The sequence below is a fragment of the Mastigoproctus giganteus genome, chromosome 14, assembly GCF_048544385.1.
Source record: "Mastigoproctus giganteus isolate SK-2022 chromosome 14, ASM4854438v1, whole genome shotgun sequence".
Taxonomy (NCBI): Eukaryota; Metazoa; Arthropoda; class Arachnida; order Uropygi; family Thelyphonidae; genus Mastigoproctus; species Mastigoproctus giganteus.
Window position 1 is genome coordinate 78,589,450 of NC_143588.1, and position 21,028 is coordinate 78,610,477.

Consider the following 21,028-nt stretch of genomic DNA (forward strand, 5'->3'; position numbering starts at 1 on the left):
TGAACTGTTGGTATAATAAGATATAATAATACGGAAAAGGGACTAACAGTAATTATGACAACTGTAAAAAAAGAGTGGGAGGAGGGGGGGGTCTGAAACCATGAGCGTTGACAGACAATGTTAATAAAATAAAACCAAGTTCTTTATGTCAGTTATAATGTTTAACTGTTCATTGCACGTTATTACTGAGATAAAATGCTTTAATATCAGGCCAGAAATTTTCATTTGTTCTGATACCTTACAGGAATAACAAAGTGCACAATTTGTTTGTAATTGCACATTGTTTTTTCTTTTGAAAGTGTTATAATTAATGAGAACACACTTGCTTAAGTATAAACTTAAGCAATAGTAATAATTCAATAACACAAAGGTAAGGAAATGCTGCAGGTTAAAATTACATTATTATATAGACTGCATAATAATTATGAATATTATATATAGCAGTTTTGTCAGGCCTGGGATTTAAAAATAGTAGCCCTAAAACTGTAAATTAAATGTGGTGTAATCAAATAATGATATATGAAATGAAATACTGTTGTACCAAGTATAAAAATTGCTGCAAACTGCAACTTCTTATGCTGAAGAGGTGTTAAATGCTGCCGACCGGACTAGCCGGGTGGGTAAAATACCTGCCTAGCAACCCAAAGGTCGTGGGTTCGAATCCCGCCTCGGGCTTGGATCAAAGTACTGCAAAAACCTTGGGAGGTGCATTATGGCCACAGAAGCCGATGTACCAACAACTACCAAAAAAAAAAAAAAAAAAAAGTGTTAAATGTTACCCACATACAAGCAAAAAATATTTTTGCTTGTATGCAGGTAACATTTAACACTGTTTTTGACATAAATAGTTGCAGTTTGTAGAAATTTTTATACATAGTATAAAGGCTTTTTTTTTTTTTTTTTTTCTGAAAGAATGCATTGTCTTTTTGTTAACCTTGTACAAACAGATGCCAGCGTAAACATGCTATATACCACTGCAGTTTAACAAAATATATTTTGTTATTTAGATATATTTTTACATAGGCATTAATATATATCAATGTTGATTATGTGTTAAAATGTCAATTTTTTTTTTTTTTTATGATCTCTCAAAACTGTAGCAAATTAAACTTTAATTTATAAACTGTTAACTATTATAAACTATTAAACTATTTTTTATTTTCTTTACAGAAATAGCGCTGCATGGTACAACAGTGTTTCATTTTGTGTATCATTAACAGTAGCCCTATTGTAATTAGTATTGGCAAAATGATGCAAGGTAACAAAGCACATTAAACATCAGCCAAAAAATAATAAATAGAAATAAAATGTTATCCACTTCATTTTCTAAATATGTCCTGCACCCCCAGGGATTGAGAAGTGCTGGATTTCAAAATTTTCCAGATGTTAGAGAGGGTAGAGAGAGTGGTTAAGAGGAGCACAATTCAATGAATATTTAGCACAAACAACTGAACTTATTTACATCTTTAAACATTTAAAATGACTACCTTGTCCTTTCATCTGTTTTTGTAGACAGGAGGATTTAAATGCATGGATAATGCAGTGGTCTTAATTCTCACAACAGAACAAACTTCCCATTGTAATGAGTTGCCCTGGTATTGCGAGAACATGCTTAACATGCTTCTTTCGACGGATAGCTAAAGCCAGTGCTTTTTTTTTTTTTGGGATGGTATGCAACGGTACAGCGTACCGGCACCTTTATTAACAGTGACGTGTGACATTTGGATGCAGTGCACTTCAAAATTTGTAATATTCTGTAAATTTTTTTCACATGTTTACCTACTATTCAAATAAGCTTAAAATTATTTAACTAAATTTGTATTTTTTTTTACTGTCTATTGTTAAGATATTAACGATATAAAACTGAATAGTCATTTTTATAATTCTAAATTACTCAGTCGGACCTCTGTTTAACGAAGTCCTTTTATAGCGAATTATTTTGACTTTCCCTTGGAAGTTACATTTAAAATATTTTCCGTTGAACGAAGAAAATTTTCATGTAGTGAACAGATTAGAGAGAATTAACTCGGTACACACTGTTCGCATTTCTGGCCTTCAGGCAATTTAAATAAATTTTCTGTTTATACGCCGGCACGACAACCAAGTCAGTAGAGTTTACAATAAATCGTCAATACAAATATTTATCGTATTTAGTAGTCACGGGCTTGAACCCTGGTCCACTCAAGGAACGCGTGCTATACACTCTCGCTCCTGACCACTGGGCTACGTCAGGCCTAAATTAAGGCAATTAGTGCTGCTGCACGAATTAAGAGAGCTAAAGGGATTACCGTTCTACAACTTAGTGGTACCTGGTAAAACCTATCCGACCACCTGTCCCACATATGGAGAAGTCGCGCTGGTCAAAAGTGAGCAGTTTAAGGTATATTCCCAATGTGCTCTGGCCCACCTTCTGCTGCAGTGGTTCCACCCTTTTCCTGTACAGGGGCCAAATTCAAAAAAATTCAAAGTTAGATTTGTTTAGTGTGTTACATTTTCCATATCTTGTTGCATGTAAAAGTAAAATTGAAAATATTCTAAACTTTTATTAAATACAATACACAATTACATTTACTGAACAAAACATTTAATGAGAATTTTTTTGATAATTAACAAAATTTAAAATGCTGTTTTAGTTCACTTTCTTCATGGGCCGTAGGTTGGACACTTCTGTGAATCAACTGTAAGCGCCCTGTTCGAGAATTAGAAAAGTGATTTTCTTTTACCCCAACAAATAATCATCTGTTGTTTCGCAGAAGTGCATTATCCACATTTTTCCGTAAGTTTTCCCTATCTCTGTTTACATGGTCATAGTACTTGAATATCCGAATGACGCCGACATTTTGGACAGTTTAAAAAAAAAAAAAAAAAATTCAAATTTAAGAACTAGTGAAAATACCGATGAGAGAAGGAAAACGAGTACAACGAAGATATTAATCCTAAACATGAATTGTTGACATTTGGTGAAAATGAAGTTAGAAAATTGTCAATTAGGTTACAGTTAAATGCAATTCTGGGATTTCGGGGATACCTAATTGATAAGAAGGTTTCGGAAGAATTGAAGCATTTGATGAACGCTCTGAGTATGATACCAATTCCATCGAGTGAGTGAGTGTGAACGAGGATTTTCACAAATGAATCTGATCGCCAGCCCAACCAGCACTTTGTTGATGACAAAAACAGTTTCTTCACTACTGTTTCTTAAAACTGTAGGCCCACCGCTAACCCGCTTCGATCCAGCAAGATATGTCGATTCGTGGCTGCTTCGGAAACGTCATTGAGCAAGAGACACACAAAGAGGAAGAAAAGTCGGCATAGGGTGTCCGATGAGAACATAGTGAAAATTTGGAATATTCTACAAAAACTTTATTTATGAAATTATTTTTACTTATGTTATTATTTTTTACTTATTTTACTCACATTTTACTTATTTTTTTTATATACTTGTATAATAAATTTATGCTTAAAAAAACTGTTAATATACTTAATTTGTTGTTCCTCCATCTGTATGAGGCGCAGAACGGCACGTCACAGGTACATTGACAAACTGTTTCACAAGAAAATGCGAAACTGTATACCAAACAACTTAATGCATGCATGTGAAATATTCTGAAAAGTGTGCCTTGTACGTATGAACGTGTACATACCTTGGTGTACTGTCTGCCTCACAACTGTGTATATACTCATATCTATAGAATGGTTAATGCCATGTTTTTAAGTTAATTTCATGTTATGTTATCTTTTTGTTATACTGTACATATTTTTATATCACCCCACAAAATTGTCAAGCCCCTGGCTATGCCGGGCATATATTGTATCTTTACTGTACAATAAAGATTTCTTCTTTTTATTCTAAAAACATTACTACTAAAGTAACAATATCAGGAAAAAAAAAAATTTTCGAGTACTGTTCATATCCTTTTAATTTTCAGTTTTTCCTGATAGCAAAGAATCAGTACTGGCACCTATTTTTTTTACAAAAAGAGTACTGGCCAAAGCTATCTGTTGAAAGAAGACTGCTTTGACTTTGAAGACTGCTTTTGTATACTACATAGCAGCTCACATTGAAAAACTTCTTTACAACAGTTTTGTCTGCATGTTGTCACTCGAGGCTACCTGCGAACTAGTGAGATGCCAATTAGCACTGAAACACGCTGTCATAGCAATTTTGTCTTTTAAACAAATAGCCAATAAACATTTTATAGAGTGCATATGTTTGAAGAGTAGTGCAATACCAGGGAAACTTGTTGCAAAGGCAGGTTTGTTCTGCTGTGAGAATTAAGACTATTTCGTTATCTGTACAATTTAAACCTTACCAGGCTCAAAAACAGATTAAAGGACAGGATAGTCCTGCAAGCATCTTAAAGAAGAAATGCCACTTTTTTTTTTTTTCATGGATTTTTGAAGACAAATGAGATCATTGATAGGAGTGCTGGATTGCATTCTTAATATTTCCAGATTATAAAATGTTGATTTTTTTATTTATTTATTTTTTTTTTTTTTTTTGTAAAATTCTGGATTTTAAAGAATTCTGGATTGCAAAGTGCTGGATTTTACAGAGTTTACTCTACTAAGTGTTTCATAAATTTATGCTTGGTTTATATTAAAATATTTATGCCAATAAAATTGTACAAGTAATCATTAGGTTGTGTATTTAGAAATTTGTTTTTTACTATTCAGTGAACATTCTCTAAAAAAGAAAAAAAAAATTATAGTTCTGTTATACCTTTCTTATATCAAAAGCATTGGTCTCGGAAAATACAATGAAATTAATGTTTATACTCATAGTAAAAATTTATTAGAGATAAGAATTTTTTTTTCTTTTGCATTGTTTAGAATTATTAAGTCTTATACATTTTATGTGATACAAACTAAGGAATTGTTCAACAAATTGTTCACTTTCAAAATGTAGAGCAGTACAATGGCCTTGATCTTGAAGACCATGTAGATTATGGCATTCAGATGTTGATCCACCAGTATCAGTGAACTGTGGTGTGATCAACCCAGAAGGGTGGCAGTGTCCATGATACTTGCATCAATATATCTGGCTATCATATCATGTTCAAAGTTATTTGAGCCACTCTGTTAACTTGTTCTCACCCTTGTGTACTTACACACACATTATCCCTCATCATCTGACTACATGACACTGTCACTGATGGAGCAGTTGATTCCTCGGATAATTGGAGTATCAAATAAACTGGCCATTCGGTGTAAGTTTAGAAGCTATTCAAAATCAGAAATAAAATTCGAATAGCTTATTTCAAAATGTAGCAGTTATATAAACACATAGATATATTTAAAAAAAAAAAAAAAAAAAATGCATGTACCCTGTACTCACGAAAGATGTTTTTTCTTTTATGTGAAAACATCTTTGATGAAAATCAGAGCCATTTAAATTTTTAAAATCGAACATCTAGAACTGAAGTTATGAATGATGTAACGTTTTATGCTCACGTCCGCTACTTAACTTTACCAAATCAACATTAATGATTGAGTTAGCGTCATTTAGGAAGTGATGTAATTTCCGTCTCTTATTTTTGTTACCAATTGATGAATTTACTTCAGTCCGAAAAATTTTAGTAGGTGCGACCAAAGATGTTTTCACCTGAATATTAACTTGTGATATTTGAGGGTCACTCAAATGAAAACTGCAGGAATTAACTAAATTACTTTAATCATGTAACAAGCAAAACATGATAAACCAGTAGTTGGTTTATCTCTCAAAATAATAACTCTTTTGGCTAATATCAGGTCCATTTTGTGCACCACAATCTTGAGCTTTTAATGTGCAAGAAGTGATACCTTCATATACTTCTGGTGGTCAGAAAATATGAAAATCACCTGTGCTATGTGGTGAGTGTGGAGAAAGCTGTAAGACCTCATACCAAATCTCCGGGAGAATGAGTGGGTATGTGAAAATGGGCATCATGGTGTAGGGCACACACACCTCTGGATAACAAAGCTTGACATTTGTTTCCAGTTGATTTCTCATGATTTTTCTGCCACCACCCATGTAGTTTGAATTACTTCTTTATGATCAGAATATGGCTGAACTTTACCGACATATCTTTGGTGTGGAATTCCTCTGGGAAAAGTGAGTTAATAGAGTATCATTATGTACATCTGCACTTGCTTTCTGATAATTGTTGCATGCATGGTACAACACTGTTGTACCATGCAGTACTATTTTTGTAAAGAAAAGTAGGATACCTAGGATTCATCATTAGTCCCTCAGGCTCCCTCTGTATTCTGTAAAGGTCTCTCTCTCTCTCTTCCCACCTTCTCATTTGCAAAGCATAGCATAACTAACTAAATTTAAAAAGAAATATTTTCAAATGAGCTTAAAAACAAAAATAAAGCTTTGTTATTCTGATATTAACTTATGTTTTAAAGCTAAAAAGTTGAAGTAATGTAGACAAGGATCTCAACTGCAGCAAATCCAAATGGTTCCACTGTAAAGTATGGACAGTTCTCTATTGCAGAATATCTTCCTCGAGAATAGACAGATCCCTATTTTATTGCCACCATTATGGAAATAAGCCACTCCACTTGTAATTAACCCTTTATATCAGTCAATCTTACCAGAAAAATTCCTGAAACACTTAATTTTTTTTGAGACATTTTAATTTGTAACTGTTACTATTTTAGTTAGATCTTAAATAGTTACTATTTTACTCAGACTGTTATGATTTTATGTCCATGTTCTTCAGTCATACACCTCTGTTTACTAATAGTTTTCAACTTTACAGCCAGTTCATGTACTGTATGTTTCAGTTTTCTATGACAGACTTATGTATATGCAAAGTTACTATATTTTCTTTTGCCAAAGGCTAATTAAACAGTTTTTTTTTAACCAAAATGTGTAATATGTTTTACTTATTAAAGTCAGCATGGGCAGAAAGGAAATTCAAATGAAAACTGCAAATCAGCTACAATTATAGCAAACAAATGCAAAAAAAAAAATTAAACTTCTATGATGGCATGTTAATTTTTTTAACATGCCAGAGGAGTTTGGCGATAAACAGGTGAATGGTGATAAAAAAAAAAAAAAAAATTGTGTAGATTTGTTTTTTGGAAATATTTGCTAATGTGCTTTTTCATTTTCATAGCATTATATGAAATTTATTTTGAAATATGAATATATGAAATATATATATTTTGATATATTTTATCTTTTAATTTCTAGGCGGTTATCTTTCTAATAGTTTAGCTATAATGACCGATGCTGCACATCTTCTTAGCGACCTTGCTAGTTTTCTTATTAGTCTGTTTGCTATTTGGTTTGGACAAAAACAGCCAACTAAGAGAATGTCATTTGGATATTATAGAGCAGGTGAGTGATAACAATTTTTAAGTTACAAATAATAATTGCATCAATAATGCATTTTTTCATCATGGATTAACTTTTGACATTCTTTTCATATATGAATGTTGTTAAATCTCTAAAATGTATACTTAAGTCTCATAGATACGATTTCAGTTTTTAATTGTGAATTTAATTAATATGCAGGTTACATTCTTACTAATATTGATGGTTCAACTGTTGATGATCCTGTTCAGTAGCTAACAAACTGAATGAGTATTTTGCATCTACACTCACACATGAGGAATTCTGTTGGGAAGTAGAAGCCAGAAGTTTATGAAACTCTAACAGAGAGCTAAATGATTTTGTAATAACTGAGAGTGGAGGAGTAATTGTTGAAGTTAAACATGAGAAAGGCACCTGGGGTGGATGGGATATATCCAGTTATATTAAAGGAGGCAGCAAAGGAAGTAAGCAAACCCTTAGCCATAGATATGAGAGCATTCTCAGATTCAGGGGAGTTCCCCGTGGACTGGAGATGTGCAGATGTATCCCCTGTTCACAAGGGGGGGGGATCTAAGGGTGACATGAGTAATTACAGATCTGTTAGTTTAACTTCTGTTATGGGGAAAATAATGGAGTCACTGGTTAAAGCAGCATTGCAGGATCATCTAGACAAGACTGCAGTTATAGTTCAGGCACAGCATGGGTTTGTTGAAGGGAAGTGTTGTCTGACCAGTTTGATTGGATACTATGATATAGTCACAAAGGTACTGAATGCAAAAAATAATTTTGATATCATATACTTGGATTTCAACTTTTTGCAAGTGATAAAGCCTGAGAAGCGTATAGGTAAAAAGAAATTCAAAGAAGAAAAAAATTAGTCAAGAAACACTTGTCACAATGAACCAAAGATGACATATGAAGAGCAAGATAAACACTGACATGGACAAAATTGAGTATACTGAGTTATGTGAAGTCATTAGAAAGAGACTCAGAGAGGACATATTTAGAGGAAAACAAAGGACTTAAATTATCAGTAATACAGAAAGACAAATGATACTGAAACTGAAGAATAGCAATGGTGTACTTATAAATAGCAGAGAAGGCATAATTCAAATAGCAGAAGACTAATATAAAAAATTACATAAGGAGCAAGGGAATGATTCCAACGGTGGTGAAAATGGATCACAAATTAGCAACACGTACAACATACCCGATATCCTTCTTGAGGAGGTAGAACGTGCATAGGCTTGACTCCTAAGGAGTGGAATAATGCAGTCATAATTTTTCTGAATAAGAAAGGAGATAAATCAGAAATTGGAAATTATAGACCAATTAGCTTGTTGTCCCGCATCTACAAGTTGTTCACAAGGGTCATTACTAGCAGATTAGAAAGAATACTTGAAGAGAATCAAACAAAAAAGCAAGCTGGCTTTAGGACAGGATTCTCAACTATGAATCACCGTCGCGTAATATTGCAGCTAATGGAGAAAGCAAATGAATATACAACACCATTATACTTGGCATTTGTGGATTATGAAAAGGCATTTGACTCCATACAACATAAGACAATGTTTTGGGCACTGGAAAGACAAAGCATAGACACCCCCATACATTATGATTTTGAAGAAAATATATGAGAATGCTACCTCCTTTATTAGACTAGACAAAGGCAGTAGCAAATTTAAAATTGAGAAAGGAGCTCGACAAGGAGACACAAATATTAAATAGTGTTTAAATACAGAGAAGATAAATTACTAGAATTTCAATGGTTACAATAAAGAAACCAACAATAGTCTGCCATTTCTAGATTCAAATTACTGAGAAAAATGGCAAAATCAGGAGAGAGCTGCAGAAGAAACTTGTGTACTTTCACTTTATATGTATGATATCTCAGTTCACTTGTGCCAAATAAAAATACAGTCGGACCTCTCTTTAATGAACTTCCATATAGTGAAATTTTCTGTTTGGTGAACTTTTTTGCTTTCCCCTTGATCATTACATTGAAAATAGTTTCCATATAACAAAGAAAATTTCCATATAATGAACTGATTTCGAGAGACCTGTATACACATTGTTCGCAATTTCTATAGAGCTGATGCTGTGGAAAGCACCGATTAAGAATTAATCCCTTCAGCTTTTTAAGAGCTAAAGGATTAATTCTGAAGAGCACGAATTAGATTTAAAACATTCCACAATTTAGCGTTGCCCATAAAACCTATTCAACTGCCTCTACTGTACCAAGAAGTTGCACTGGTCAACTGCTATCTGTGTCCACAGCCATTGGCAAAGATTATGGCATATTCCCGACGCAGACAAAGGCTCCGGCCAACCTGTTTTCTACTGTAAGCACCCTATTAGAGAATTAGGAGTAGGTCATTTTCCTTTATCCTGGAAATTCATCTGCTGTTCCACAGAAATGAGTCATCCGCACTTTCACTAAATTTCTGTCTCTGTTTACATGGTAGTTACAAGTGATCCCTAAATTAGTTTTGTTTTAGCTGCTTCGCAAGTAACCGATGTCTAAGTGGAAGTGCTTAACAGTGTAAATTAGGGAGTTAAAAGAAAGAAAGAAAGAAATCTCTTTAAAATTTGGTATCCCTGCCAGTCGTGTGTCAACCATTCTGAAAAACTGTTTTGATTCTCAAACTGTTTGAGGAAAACAGACCCAGTCGTAAGCATGCGAAATTATGCCGGTATGAAGATGTAGATGAAGCCATTTTTAAGTGAGTGAAGTTAATTCAAGACCAAAACATGCTGATATCAGGGCCATTAATAAAAGGAAAGCTGTGGAGTACGCATCTTTTCTGGGGCATAAAGCCAGTTCTGGTTGGCTGAACAAATTTAAAAAGCGCCATAGCTTACTCAAAAAAGTTATTTCTAGTGAAAGTGGAGTTGTAATTGAAAAAGACTGTACCCATTGGAAAGAAACAGCTTTGAAAATTATGGAGGACTATGAGCCCAAAGTCATTCAATTTTGATGAAACAGGTATATTTTTTAAATGTTTGCCGAACAAGACACTGACTTTTAAAGGTGATAAATGTTTAGATAGTAAAAATATTAAGGAGATAGTTACAGTTTTGGTTGGTGCAAATATGGCTGACAACGAAAAACTGAAGCTTTTGGTAATAGGCAAAAGTAAACAACCCCGATGTTTCAAAGGAGTAAAAGTCGTTAGAGTTGCACTGCAACTACAACAAAAAAGCTTGGATGTCAGGTGAAATTTTTAAATAGTGGATTTGAAATTTTGATAGAAAGATAACGAAAGAAAACAGAAAAATCATATCGATTGTTGACAATTGCCCTGCCCACCTTCACTTGGTAATTTCAAAACTTACAAGGGTGAAGTTTGTTTTCAAAAAGAGATTTTCAGAGGGAACTCTGAATATCTCTTCTACACTGCAGCTAATGAACAAAGGCATTATCAAGGATTTGAAAATGCACTACTGAAGGCATACTGAAAAAAAATTATGCTAAGAAGAGAAACCAACTAACCTATAGTTGTTGTTGTTATTTTGTTTTTAGGAGCATTAGCAACTAAGGCCATATTGCTCCGGGGATATGCGGTGGTCATTCCCTGGCCTTTTCACATCTTCCGTATTTGGTGGTGATGGGCTCGAACCCCGGTCTAATCAAGAAGCTACGGAGGCACCTAACCTATAGATTCTGTTATAGATTTGTGGATGTGTCTTATCAGAGAGGGTGAAAGTGCGGAGTCAAGATGTGACAGAAACAACGATTAAGAATTGTTTTGCAAAAGCAGGTTTTCAAAAATGCCAATTAACAGCGATGAGAGGGATGAACAATATCGAGAACTCCAAGTGAGATATTTCATCAGTGGAGAAACTGTTCTTGACAGATTTTTAGGAGCTGATAGCGATGTCGTAGTAGCTAAATACCCGAATGACTCCAACATTTTGGAGAGTATTCAAAGAACTAGTGATAATATCGACGATGAGTTAGACAAAAATGAGGACAGTGAAAACAATGAGAGAAATGTTAAACCTTCCAAACATGAAATGTTGACAGCATTTGAAACTGCATTGGGGCCTTTAGTGTGAAGAAAATGTGCCAGGAAATATACATATCAGTGTTTGTTTAAACAAATGCAAGCATTTTTATGAATGTTGTGCAGTAAAATCTAGTGTAAAATAAAAAAAATAACAAATATTTTACGAAATAATTCTTAGAAGTGTACTAATATATTGTGCGCATTGTGAGTAGTAATTTCTTAATATGTATACAGTGTCGTCATGGTATGGTAGGCATCCAGGCATCATTTGGGTAGGGACGCTTCGTGGTCGTGTGGATTATTTAAAAGGGTGCCAAATGCTTGTGATTTGCCTAGGGTGCAAAAATATCTCACAACAGCGCTGTTTGTTTGTATTAATAAATTAATTATTTAAAATGGTAGAAAATTTGTTTCATTCCCACTTATTTCTGATTTATATTTACCATCTTTTACTATATATCACCCCAGGGGCTTGCAGCATAAACCTCAGGCTTCCTTGCACCATATGGCTAATAATAATAATAAATAATATTTCTGAATGTTAAATTAGTGTTTTTCATTGTTTAAAACATATTTCTTTATAACGAAATTTTTATTTAACAAATTTTTTCAGGCGAATGATTGATTTCATTATATAGAGGTCAGACTGTATGTTAAAACCTTTGTATAGAGTTGTGAAAATATGGGAGGAAGAATATCTGAATACATTAGGGCCCCAACATCCGATGGTAATTCATTCCACAAAACTCATATGTTGAAAGTATTGTAAGTGGAAACTAATAATACATTGATTTTCTGTAATTCGTTCCCCAACAACACATAAAATAGGTATTTCTTACATGTTAGAAATTAGTGATAAAAATAGTCATAAAACATTTTTAAATAAAAAAACAAATAATAAATTAGGATTTACCTTCGACTTGAAGTGCAGAGCTGATGAAATCAATGGTGGCATAGCGGTGGTGGAATTGTATATCAAGCGTCAGATGTTTTTTCAGAATTTTGTTGCTACTAGTAAAGAAACTGTCCAAAGTGGACTGTTTTTTACGACTTTTTTGTATCTTTCTGAAGTAAGAAATGACTTCATCCTCCATTTTGCACATCATGAGTTCAGTGTTTTCAATGTCGGGGTGTTTTTATCACTTCTCTTAAATGCTCACAACAAGAAATGACAAGTCTTCAACTCTTCGGCTGACACTTTTTGGGTGTCTTTTTCTTCCTCTTCCTCTCCAGTGTCACTCTCCGTAATTTTCTCCAACTCTTGTAGCTCCTCTGTTGTTAGCTCACACCCATGAGTGTCAATAACGTCCTCCACATCCTCTTTGCCAACTAACAGACCCATTGATTTTTCAAGCATAACAATATCATTTGTCAAAGTCACCGTCATCTTCAAATCCGTCAATGTTATGGATAATTAAAGGCCAGATGTTTTGCAAGGCTGAATTTAAGCACCTGGTGTAAACATCATTGCAAGAACTTACAATCAGCCTCACACAAACCAGCATGTTGAACTTTGACCTCCAAAAATCTTGAGGGTGACAGCAGCATTTTCACCAGAGGTTGGTGCAAAGTAACTTTCGAACATTTTCGTGGTGTAGGTTTTCTTGAAGTTTGCAATCACTTGCTGGTCCATTGGTTGAAGAAGAAGAGTGGTGTTGGGTGGCAAAAATTTGACTTGAACAAAATCAGATTGTGCCTCAAGAGATTGAACAAGGTTGGGATCATAGTCTGGCACATTATTCGGCAGGAGCAGTGCCTTCACAGGTAGCTTATTTTTCTCAAGATATCTCTTCACTGCAGTACAGAAAACTTCAAGTTCCCATTCATTGAAGACATTATCCTGTAACCCAGGCCTTTTTGTTACTGTGCCAAAATGCTCCCAACGTGCCTTTGTCAACCTTTTGTTGTTTAAATACTCTGGGGGGTATTAGAGTGATACACAAGCAAAGGCTTCAGCATAAAATCCAAGAGGCATTGGCACCCAACAGGAGAGTGAACTTATCTTTCATAGGTTTAGTCCCAAGTAAACTAGCTTCATCCTCAGTGATGTATGTCTCCTGGGCATTCACTTCCAGAAGAGGCCAGTTTCATCAATGTTAAAAACCTGGTGGGTAAGATAATCCTCCTGATCAACAAACTCTTGGAATTCAGTTTTAAAGGTCTCAGCTGCTTTTTTATCCGTACTGGATGCCTCCCCATGCCTTTCAACACTTTTGACATTTGGTGTTTTTTTTGAAGCGCTCAAACCAGCCTCTGCTGGCTTTAAAGTCTTCAAAGTGCACAGCACTGCCACTGGTTGAAGGAGCTTTAAGTTTCAAATCGTCATAATCTGAAATAATTCTGCTTGCCATGCATTGAACAATAAAAAAAGATGCTAATTGGTTGAGAACAATCGTCAAGTGATGTTCCGTGCGGCACACATCTGAAAATTTCCATCCATGTATTGTTCCAGCTATATCACAAAGCTATATTTACCTGCAAATATCATCGATCCTTAAAATAAATGATCGTATGGAAAGTATATCGGTTCCTGAGAATATTGGATGTCGAAGTCATCATAAGTCAAGGCCCTACTGTACTTATTATACATTTTAATTCAAATCCTGCATAGAGAAGTAGCATTTAGTGCATTATTAATGTTCTAGGGTCTTTCACACCATACCTTATATTTCTGAATGTAGTCTAATGTTTTCTTGAAAAGAAAAGGGCAGAACCTTATAAGAAGTAGTTTTAATTTCTGAATAGTTGGGTTAGAATAAAGTGTTGTTCTTCATAAAAATAACGTTAATAGGAATAATTTTAAGAACATCAAAATTAATTTTTAAACAAACTCTTAATTTTTTCTCTGTTCAATATTTACAGAAGTACTTGGTGCAGTTGTAAGTGTCTTACTTATTTGGGTTCTCACGGGCGTCCTTGTTTATATGGCTGTCGAGCGGGTTAGGTTGCCAGACTATAAAATAGATGCAGATGTAATGCTCATAGTCTCCGGTGCAGGTGTGGCAATGAATATTATGTAAGTAGGTTTCATATATGGCCGTATAAAAATTAGTATTCTGTTCATTTAAAATAGTGCTGTAATAAAAATAATAGCAATAAGAGCTTGATTGATGGTACTCACCTCAATTGATCTGCTTAGTTACATGGTATTGAAGTGGAAATGGATTAAATGAAGTTTAAAATAAATAAAGACGGAATTGTTAAAAATTTTCTCAAGGAAGAAGTGCACTACCTCGTCCTTGGTTGTCATTTATAAAATATTAACACGAGAACAAGATGAAGCCAATAGTCACAATGAGCGACTTTCGTGAAAAACGTCTTCAGTTGACAATGATAGGAGAAAAGGAATTATGTATTTTAAGAATTTCTATGTTCTCATAATGCATTTTGAGACAGAACTTTACATGCGTAAGGTTCCAGGCTGGTGAAAGGTTTGTTGGAAGTTTCGTGTTTAGAACGCTAAATTTAATGTTATGGTAACACCATACTATAACAAGCGCCTCGTGTTGGAAGATTTTGTAACTAGATCCTAATTTAATAATTGCAATGGCTGAATCAATTAGAGAATTGTGGTTGTGAGAGTGCACGTGTTGTGTAAGCTCGGTGTCAACTTGATTAGTTCTGCAGCTATTCTGGTAATAAGCACGTGTATTGGAAGTTTTTGTGGTGCCATATTTTGTGGTAGTGCTCCCAATGTAGCATATGTTATAACCAGATTGACATTTAATTAAATATATAATGTTGTTGATGTCACTTATTGGATATTCGTGTCTCTCTTTATATGTATTAAACATGGTCTCTAATTTATTATATGAAGAAAATATTAACGTTATGTCTGTACTGGCAACCACTTGGCGAAGCTGTCTGGCGAGTCTGCTGTGATAGGGGAGGACAATGCGTGTGTTTTGTTTGTTGTTCTGGTTGGTGCTATGATTGTGTGGGTTATTGACATTATTTATTGCAACAGAAATTGTGCGTTGAATTAGATGTGAAGGGTATTTCTTGGCTATGAATTCCTTTGTAAGATGTTGTAGTTCAGTGGATAAATCGTCCTGCGAAGAACTAAACTTAATGGCATTGTAGATTTGATTGTAGAGAATGGACATTTTTGTATTGAGTGGGTGATGCAATTGAAAATGTAAATATTTTCCTGCACGTGTGTGAGTCTTTTCTATAAATTTTTGGTTCCTAGCCTGGTGCCCATTTTATATATTGTGAGGTTAAGGAAGTTGATTTTATTGTCAGTTTCTATTTCAAGGGTATATTTTAATCTTTTGTGTATTATATTGAATGTAATAAAAAGATTATCAATGGTAGCTCTGTTTCCTATTAATAACGCGCCGTCTGCATACCGTATGCAGAGCTTAATACCCGAAGGAATAGATTGGAGTATTTGGTTTTCGATCATGGCTAAGTAGATTTCTGATAAGGGAGCTGAAATTCCTAATCCCATGAGGAGACAGAATATTTGGTCTTGAAAACGGAAGTACCTAGCTTCAAGTAATATCGAGGTGAGTTCTAAAATGCTGTTGATGTTAAGGGAAGTGCATTTAACTAAAGTGTTGTCTGTTGTTAGGAGTTTACGTAAGGATTGTAATGTAAAGGATAAATGTACATTGGTGTATAAATAAACGACATCGACCGAGGCTAGGATGTCTTCCCTGGAAATTATTGTGGTGTTTATATATTCAAAACCTTGATTGGTATGCGGACGACGTGTTATTAATAGGAAACAGAGCCACCGTTGATAATCTTTTTATTAAATTCAATACAATACACAAAAGATTAAAATATACCCTTGAACTAGAAACTGACAATAAAATCAACTTCCTTAACCTCACAATATTATAAAATGGGCACCAGGCTAGGAACCAAAAATTTATAGAAAAGACACACACACACACACACACACGCACACACACACACACACAGAGGAAAATATTTACATTTTCAATCGCTTTTTTGTACTCAGTACAAAAAAGTCCGTTCTCTACAATCAAATCTACAGTGCCATTAAGTTTAGTTCTTCGCGGGAAGATTTATCCACCAAACTACAACATCTTACAAAGGAATTCATAGCTAGGAAATACACTTCACATCTAATTCAACACACATTTTCTGTTGCAATAAATAATGTCAATAACCCACATAATCATAGCACCAACCAGAACAACAAACAAAACACATGCATTGTCCTCCCCTATCAGAACAGTCTTGCCGGACAGATTCGCCGAATGTTTGCCAATACAGACATAACGTTAATATTTTCTTCTTATAATAAATTAGAGACCATGTTTAATACATATAAAGAGAGACATGAATATCCAATAAGTGACATCAACAACATTATATATTAAATTAAATGTCAATCTGATTGTAACGCATGCTACATCGGGATCACTACCGCAAAATATGGCACCACAAAAATTTCCAATACACGTGCTTATTACCACTAGAATAGCTTCAGAACTAATCAAACCAGCACTGAACTTACACAACATGTGCACTCTCACAACCACAATCCCCTAATTGATTCAGCCATTGCAATTATTAAATTAGGATCTAGTTACAAAATCTTCCAACACAAGGCACTTGTCATAGAATGGTGTAGCCATAACACTAAATTTAACGTTCTAAACATGAAACTTCCAACCAACCTTTCACCGGTCTGGAACCTTATGCATGTAAAGTTCCCACGTCTCAAAATGCATTATGGGAACATAGGAATTCTTAAAATACATAATTCCTTTTCTCCTATCATTACCAACTGAAGACGTTTTTCATGAAAGTCGCTCATTGTGACTAGTGGCTTCATCTTGTTCTCATATTAATATTTTATAAAGGACAACCAGGGACGAAGTAGTGCACTTCTTCTTCCTTGAGCAAATTTTAATTACAGGTTTTTAACAATTCCATCTTTATTCATTTTAATTTATTTTAAACTTCATTTAATTCTTTTCCACTTCAATACCGTGTAACTAAGCAGATCAATTGAGGTGAGTACCATCAATTAAACTCTTATTGCTATTATTTTTATTAAGTCGATTACATAACGGTACATTAAGGAGCTCTATAAATCAGCTAAATTGTTCTGTAATAAAAAGAAAAAGTAAAAATAATAAATTGCACATCCCAATGTTTTACTTTTAATTAATTAATCAAAAAGTTCTTGATGACAAATAAAAAAAACTTGCCTTATATGCTGAGGTATAAGTATACTCAGCATGCCGACCGGGCTAGCTGGGTGGGTAAAGTACCTGCCTGGCAACCCAAAGGTCGCAGGTTCGAATCCCGCCTCGGGCTTGGATCAAAGTACTGCAAAAACCTTGGGAGGTGCATTATGGCCACAGAAGCTGATGCGCCAACAACTACAAACAAAAAAAAATAATAAAATAAAATACTCAGCATGTCAACTTTTATTTTTGCCTTGAATTCATGTTATGAAAGTATGAGACAGCATGAAATCAGTGATATTGAAATTACAGATGATTGTTTATTAGAAATAATTTTGAGCCTAATAGCAAGTAAGTCTCCTGGAGTTGATGGCATATATACCCTGTAATTTTGAAGGAGGCAATGAGAGAGTGCATAGAACCATTAAGGTTAATTATGAGGGCATCATAGAACACAGGAGAGAGAGATTCCTGTGGATTGAAAAAGTGGCAATGTATTACCAATATATAAATGCAATTCTAAGAGTGAAGTGGGTAACTACAGACCAGTCAATCTGCCATCAATGGTAGTGAAAATCATGGAGGCAGTGATAAAGAGTGCAATACAGCAACGTTTAGGTAGAAATGGAATTCTGAAAGGTAGAACATTGTTACAGGAAAATCATGTTTAACTAATCTGGTTATTTTGGAGGTTACACGAGCTGGATGCAGGAAATAATTTTAACCAAGCATTTCACTCAATCCCTCGTGAGAGATTATAAGCTGAAACATGTTAGAATTGCAGGTAAGATTCTTAGATGGATTGCAGGGTGCCTGCAGGGCAGGAAGCAGAGGATAGTGATTAATGGTTACTCTTCATATTTCTCTGGCATTAGAAGCGGGATCCCCAAGGATTGGTACTTTGACCACTGTTGTTTCTGCTCTTTTTTTAATGACATCGACAAAAGGATAGAGGGCGTGATGTCAAAATGTGCAGATAATGTTAGGATTGGGAGTGTTAATGATCAGCACCAAGCATTGCTCCTTTATGATGACTTGAACAGGCTCCAAGGAATGTCAGAAAAAGAGCATTCTTTTCCCTTTCAGACAGTCCTTGGAGCAAAATGTTATGTTTTACGCACGTGGAATAGCAACTCCAAATTAACTTACCCATTTGGTCGGATTGAATGGAAAAACAGTAGAGGAAGAAAAGAATTTGGAAATCATGATATAATTGGACACAAAGTTCTCCAAGCAGACAAGCTGAAAGGAATACCCATGGTGTCCTATCAGTGATTTATCAAACATTTGCTTGTAGGGATAGGGAGGATGCCTGCTGTTTAAGGTAATTGTAAGACTACACTTGGAATACTCTAAGTATGGATACTGCACCTGAAAGAAAGACATCAAAATTTTGAGAGTCTCAAGACAGGTAACCCACTTGCTGAAAAATGTCATCTGTATGAGGTAGACTTCGAATGTGTGGGCTACAGCACTTGGCAGTTGTATGCGGAAAAGCTTCAAATATATGAGCTAGGGTACTAGGCAACCAGACACCTTATAGAGGACCTGACTGAGGTCTATAAGACTCTGAGAAGGGATAGTAAAATGAATGAAGGTGAAATTCTCACTGCTATACAGGTAACCCTCGTATAACACAGTAATTAGCATTTTTTAGCATTAGTAGAGGCATTTGATGCAAGAAAGCAAACTTATGCAGCATCAGCCAAAAAAATAAATAAATAAATAAATAAATAAAAAAAATAAATAACCACTTCCCCTTCACCCCTCTGTTCGTTCAAAAACCTGTCCAGCTGAGCCTTAAACTTATTTAGGCTATCAACTTCCACGACAAGGGATGGAAGTCTGTTCCACCAACCAACCACCTGCTGGCTAAAGGCAAATTTCCACACGTCTATCCTACATCTGTCTTTCTTCAATTTGAATTTATGCCCTCTCAGGTGATTATTCTGAGCAAGAGGGAGAATCCCATCAGCATTGAGCATGCTCAAACCATTCAAGGCTTTATACACCTCGCTGGTGCCTAGTCTCCAGACACTGTAATTTGCAAAATTTAAGCCTTTCTTCGTAAGAGCACCCCTTTGTTCCATTCACTACTCTTGTTGCCCTTCTCTGTATTCATTCCAGCAACTCTACATCCTTCTTAAAATGAGGCCTCCAGGCCTGTGTACAGTACTCTAGGTGTGGTCTGACCATTGCCTTATACAAGGGAATAATCACCTCCTTATCCCCGCTGGAAAAATTCCTATATATCATTGACAATACACCATGAGCTACTCTTGCAGTCCGTCTGCACTGCTCAGAGAACTTCATATCTGCCTGCACAACCACCCCCAGGTCCTTTTCATTCTCTACCACTGTCAGTGTAGTACCACAGAGTTGATACGTTGCTCTGGGGTTGCTGTTTCCCATATGTAGTACTTTAAATTTGTCAATGTTAAACTTCATTTGCCACCTCTCAGCCAATCTGCTCAACCTTTCCAGATCCTGTTGCAGCAGCATAATGTCAGTAGTGTCGTTGACAACCCTGCCAACCTTCGTATCATCTGCAAACTTGGACATTAAGCTTGATATACCATCATCAATATCATTTATAAATACAGAAAACAATAATGGACCCAATACTGAACCCTGAGGGACTCCACTAATAGCATTAGTCCACGATGAGCAGTGTCCATTGATTACCACTCTCTGTCTTCTCCCCCTCAACCACCCCTTTATCCACAGCAGCAATTTGCCTCCAATGCCACACTGCTCCAATTTGTGTAGCAGTCTTCCATGTGCAACAGTATCAAAAGCCTTTCTAAGATCCAAGTATATAATATCAAAGTTATTCCCTGCATCCAGTTCTTTTGTGACTGCATCATAGTATCCAATCAAATTGGTCAGGCAAGACTTCCCCTTAACAAAATCATGCTGTGTCTGAGCTATGACTGAAGTCTTGTCTAGATGATCCTGCAGTGCTTCTTTAACCAGTGCCTCCATTAATTTTCCAAGAACAGAAGTTAAACTAACAGGTCTATAATTATTTGTGTCGCCCTTTGATCCTCCTTTGTGAATTGAGGTTACATTTGCACATCTCCAGTCCATGGGTACTCCCCTGAGTCCAAGGAAGCTCTCATAATTATGGCTAAGGGTTTGCTTACTTCCTTTGCTGCTTCCTTTAATATAACTGGATAGATCCCATCCACCCCGGGTGCCTTTCTTGTATTTATCTTCAACAATTTCTCCTCCACTTTACTCTCAGTTATTACAAGATTCTCTAGCTTACTGCCAGAGGTGAATACACCTCTGGCATTCCCCTCGCTGAATAACTCCTCATGTGTGAATGTCGATGCAAAATATTCATTCAGTTTGTTAGCTACCTGAGCAGGATCATCAACAGTTGACCCATCGATATCAAGTGGACCAATCTGATTCAACCCCTTCCTTCTACAGTTTACATAAGTAAAGAACTCTTTGCTGTTTTTCTTTGCATCCCTTGCCAAAGATTTCTAGTAATCTGCCTTCGCCTGCCTAACCTGCTTTGTAACTTG

The 21,028-nt window shown here is 35.3% G+C and overlaps 1 protein-coding gene across 1 annotated transcript in view; it reads left to right on the forward strand.

Moving 5' to 3' along the window:
* The window catches only part of LOC150075272 (proton-coupled zinc antiporter SLC30A2-like), a 133,669-nt gene that overhangs the window by 31,831 nt on the left and 80,810 nt on the right, over window positions 1–21,028 (forward strand). The window contains exons 3-4 of the mRNA XM_090388424.1: window positions 7,187–7,333; window positions 14,182–14,335. Coding sequence (XP_090244550.1) covers window positions 7,187–7,333; window positions 14,182–14,335 — 301 coding nt within the window. The remainder of the gene's footprint in view (window positions 1–7,186; window positions 7,334–14,181; window positions 14,336–21,028) is intronic.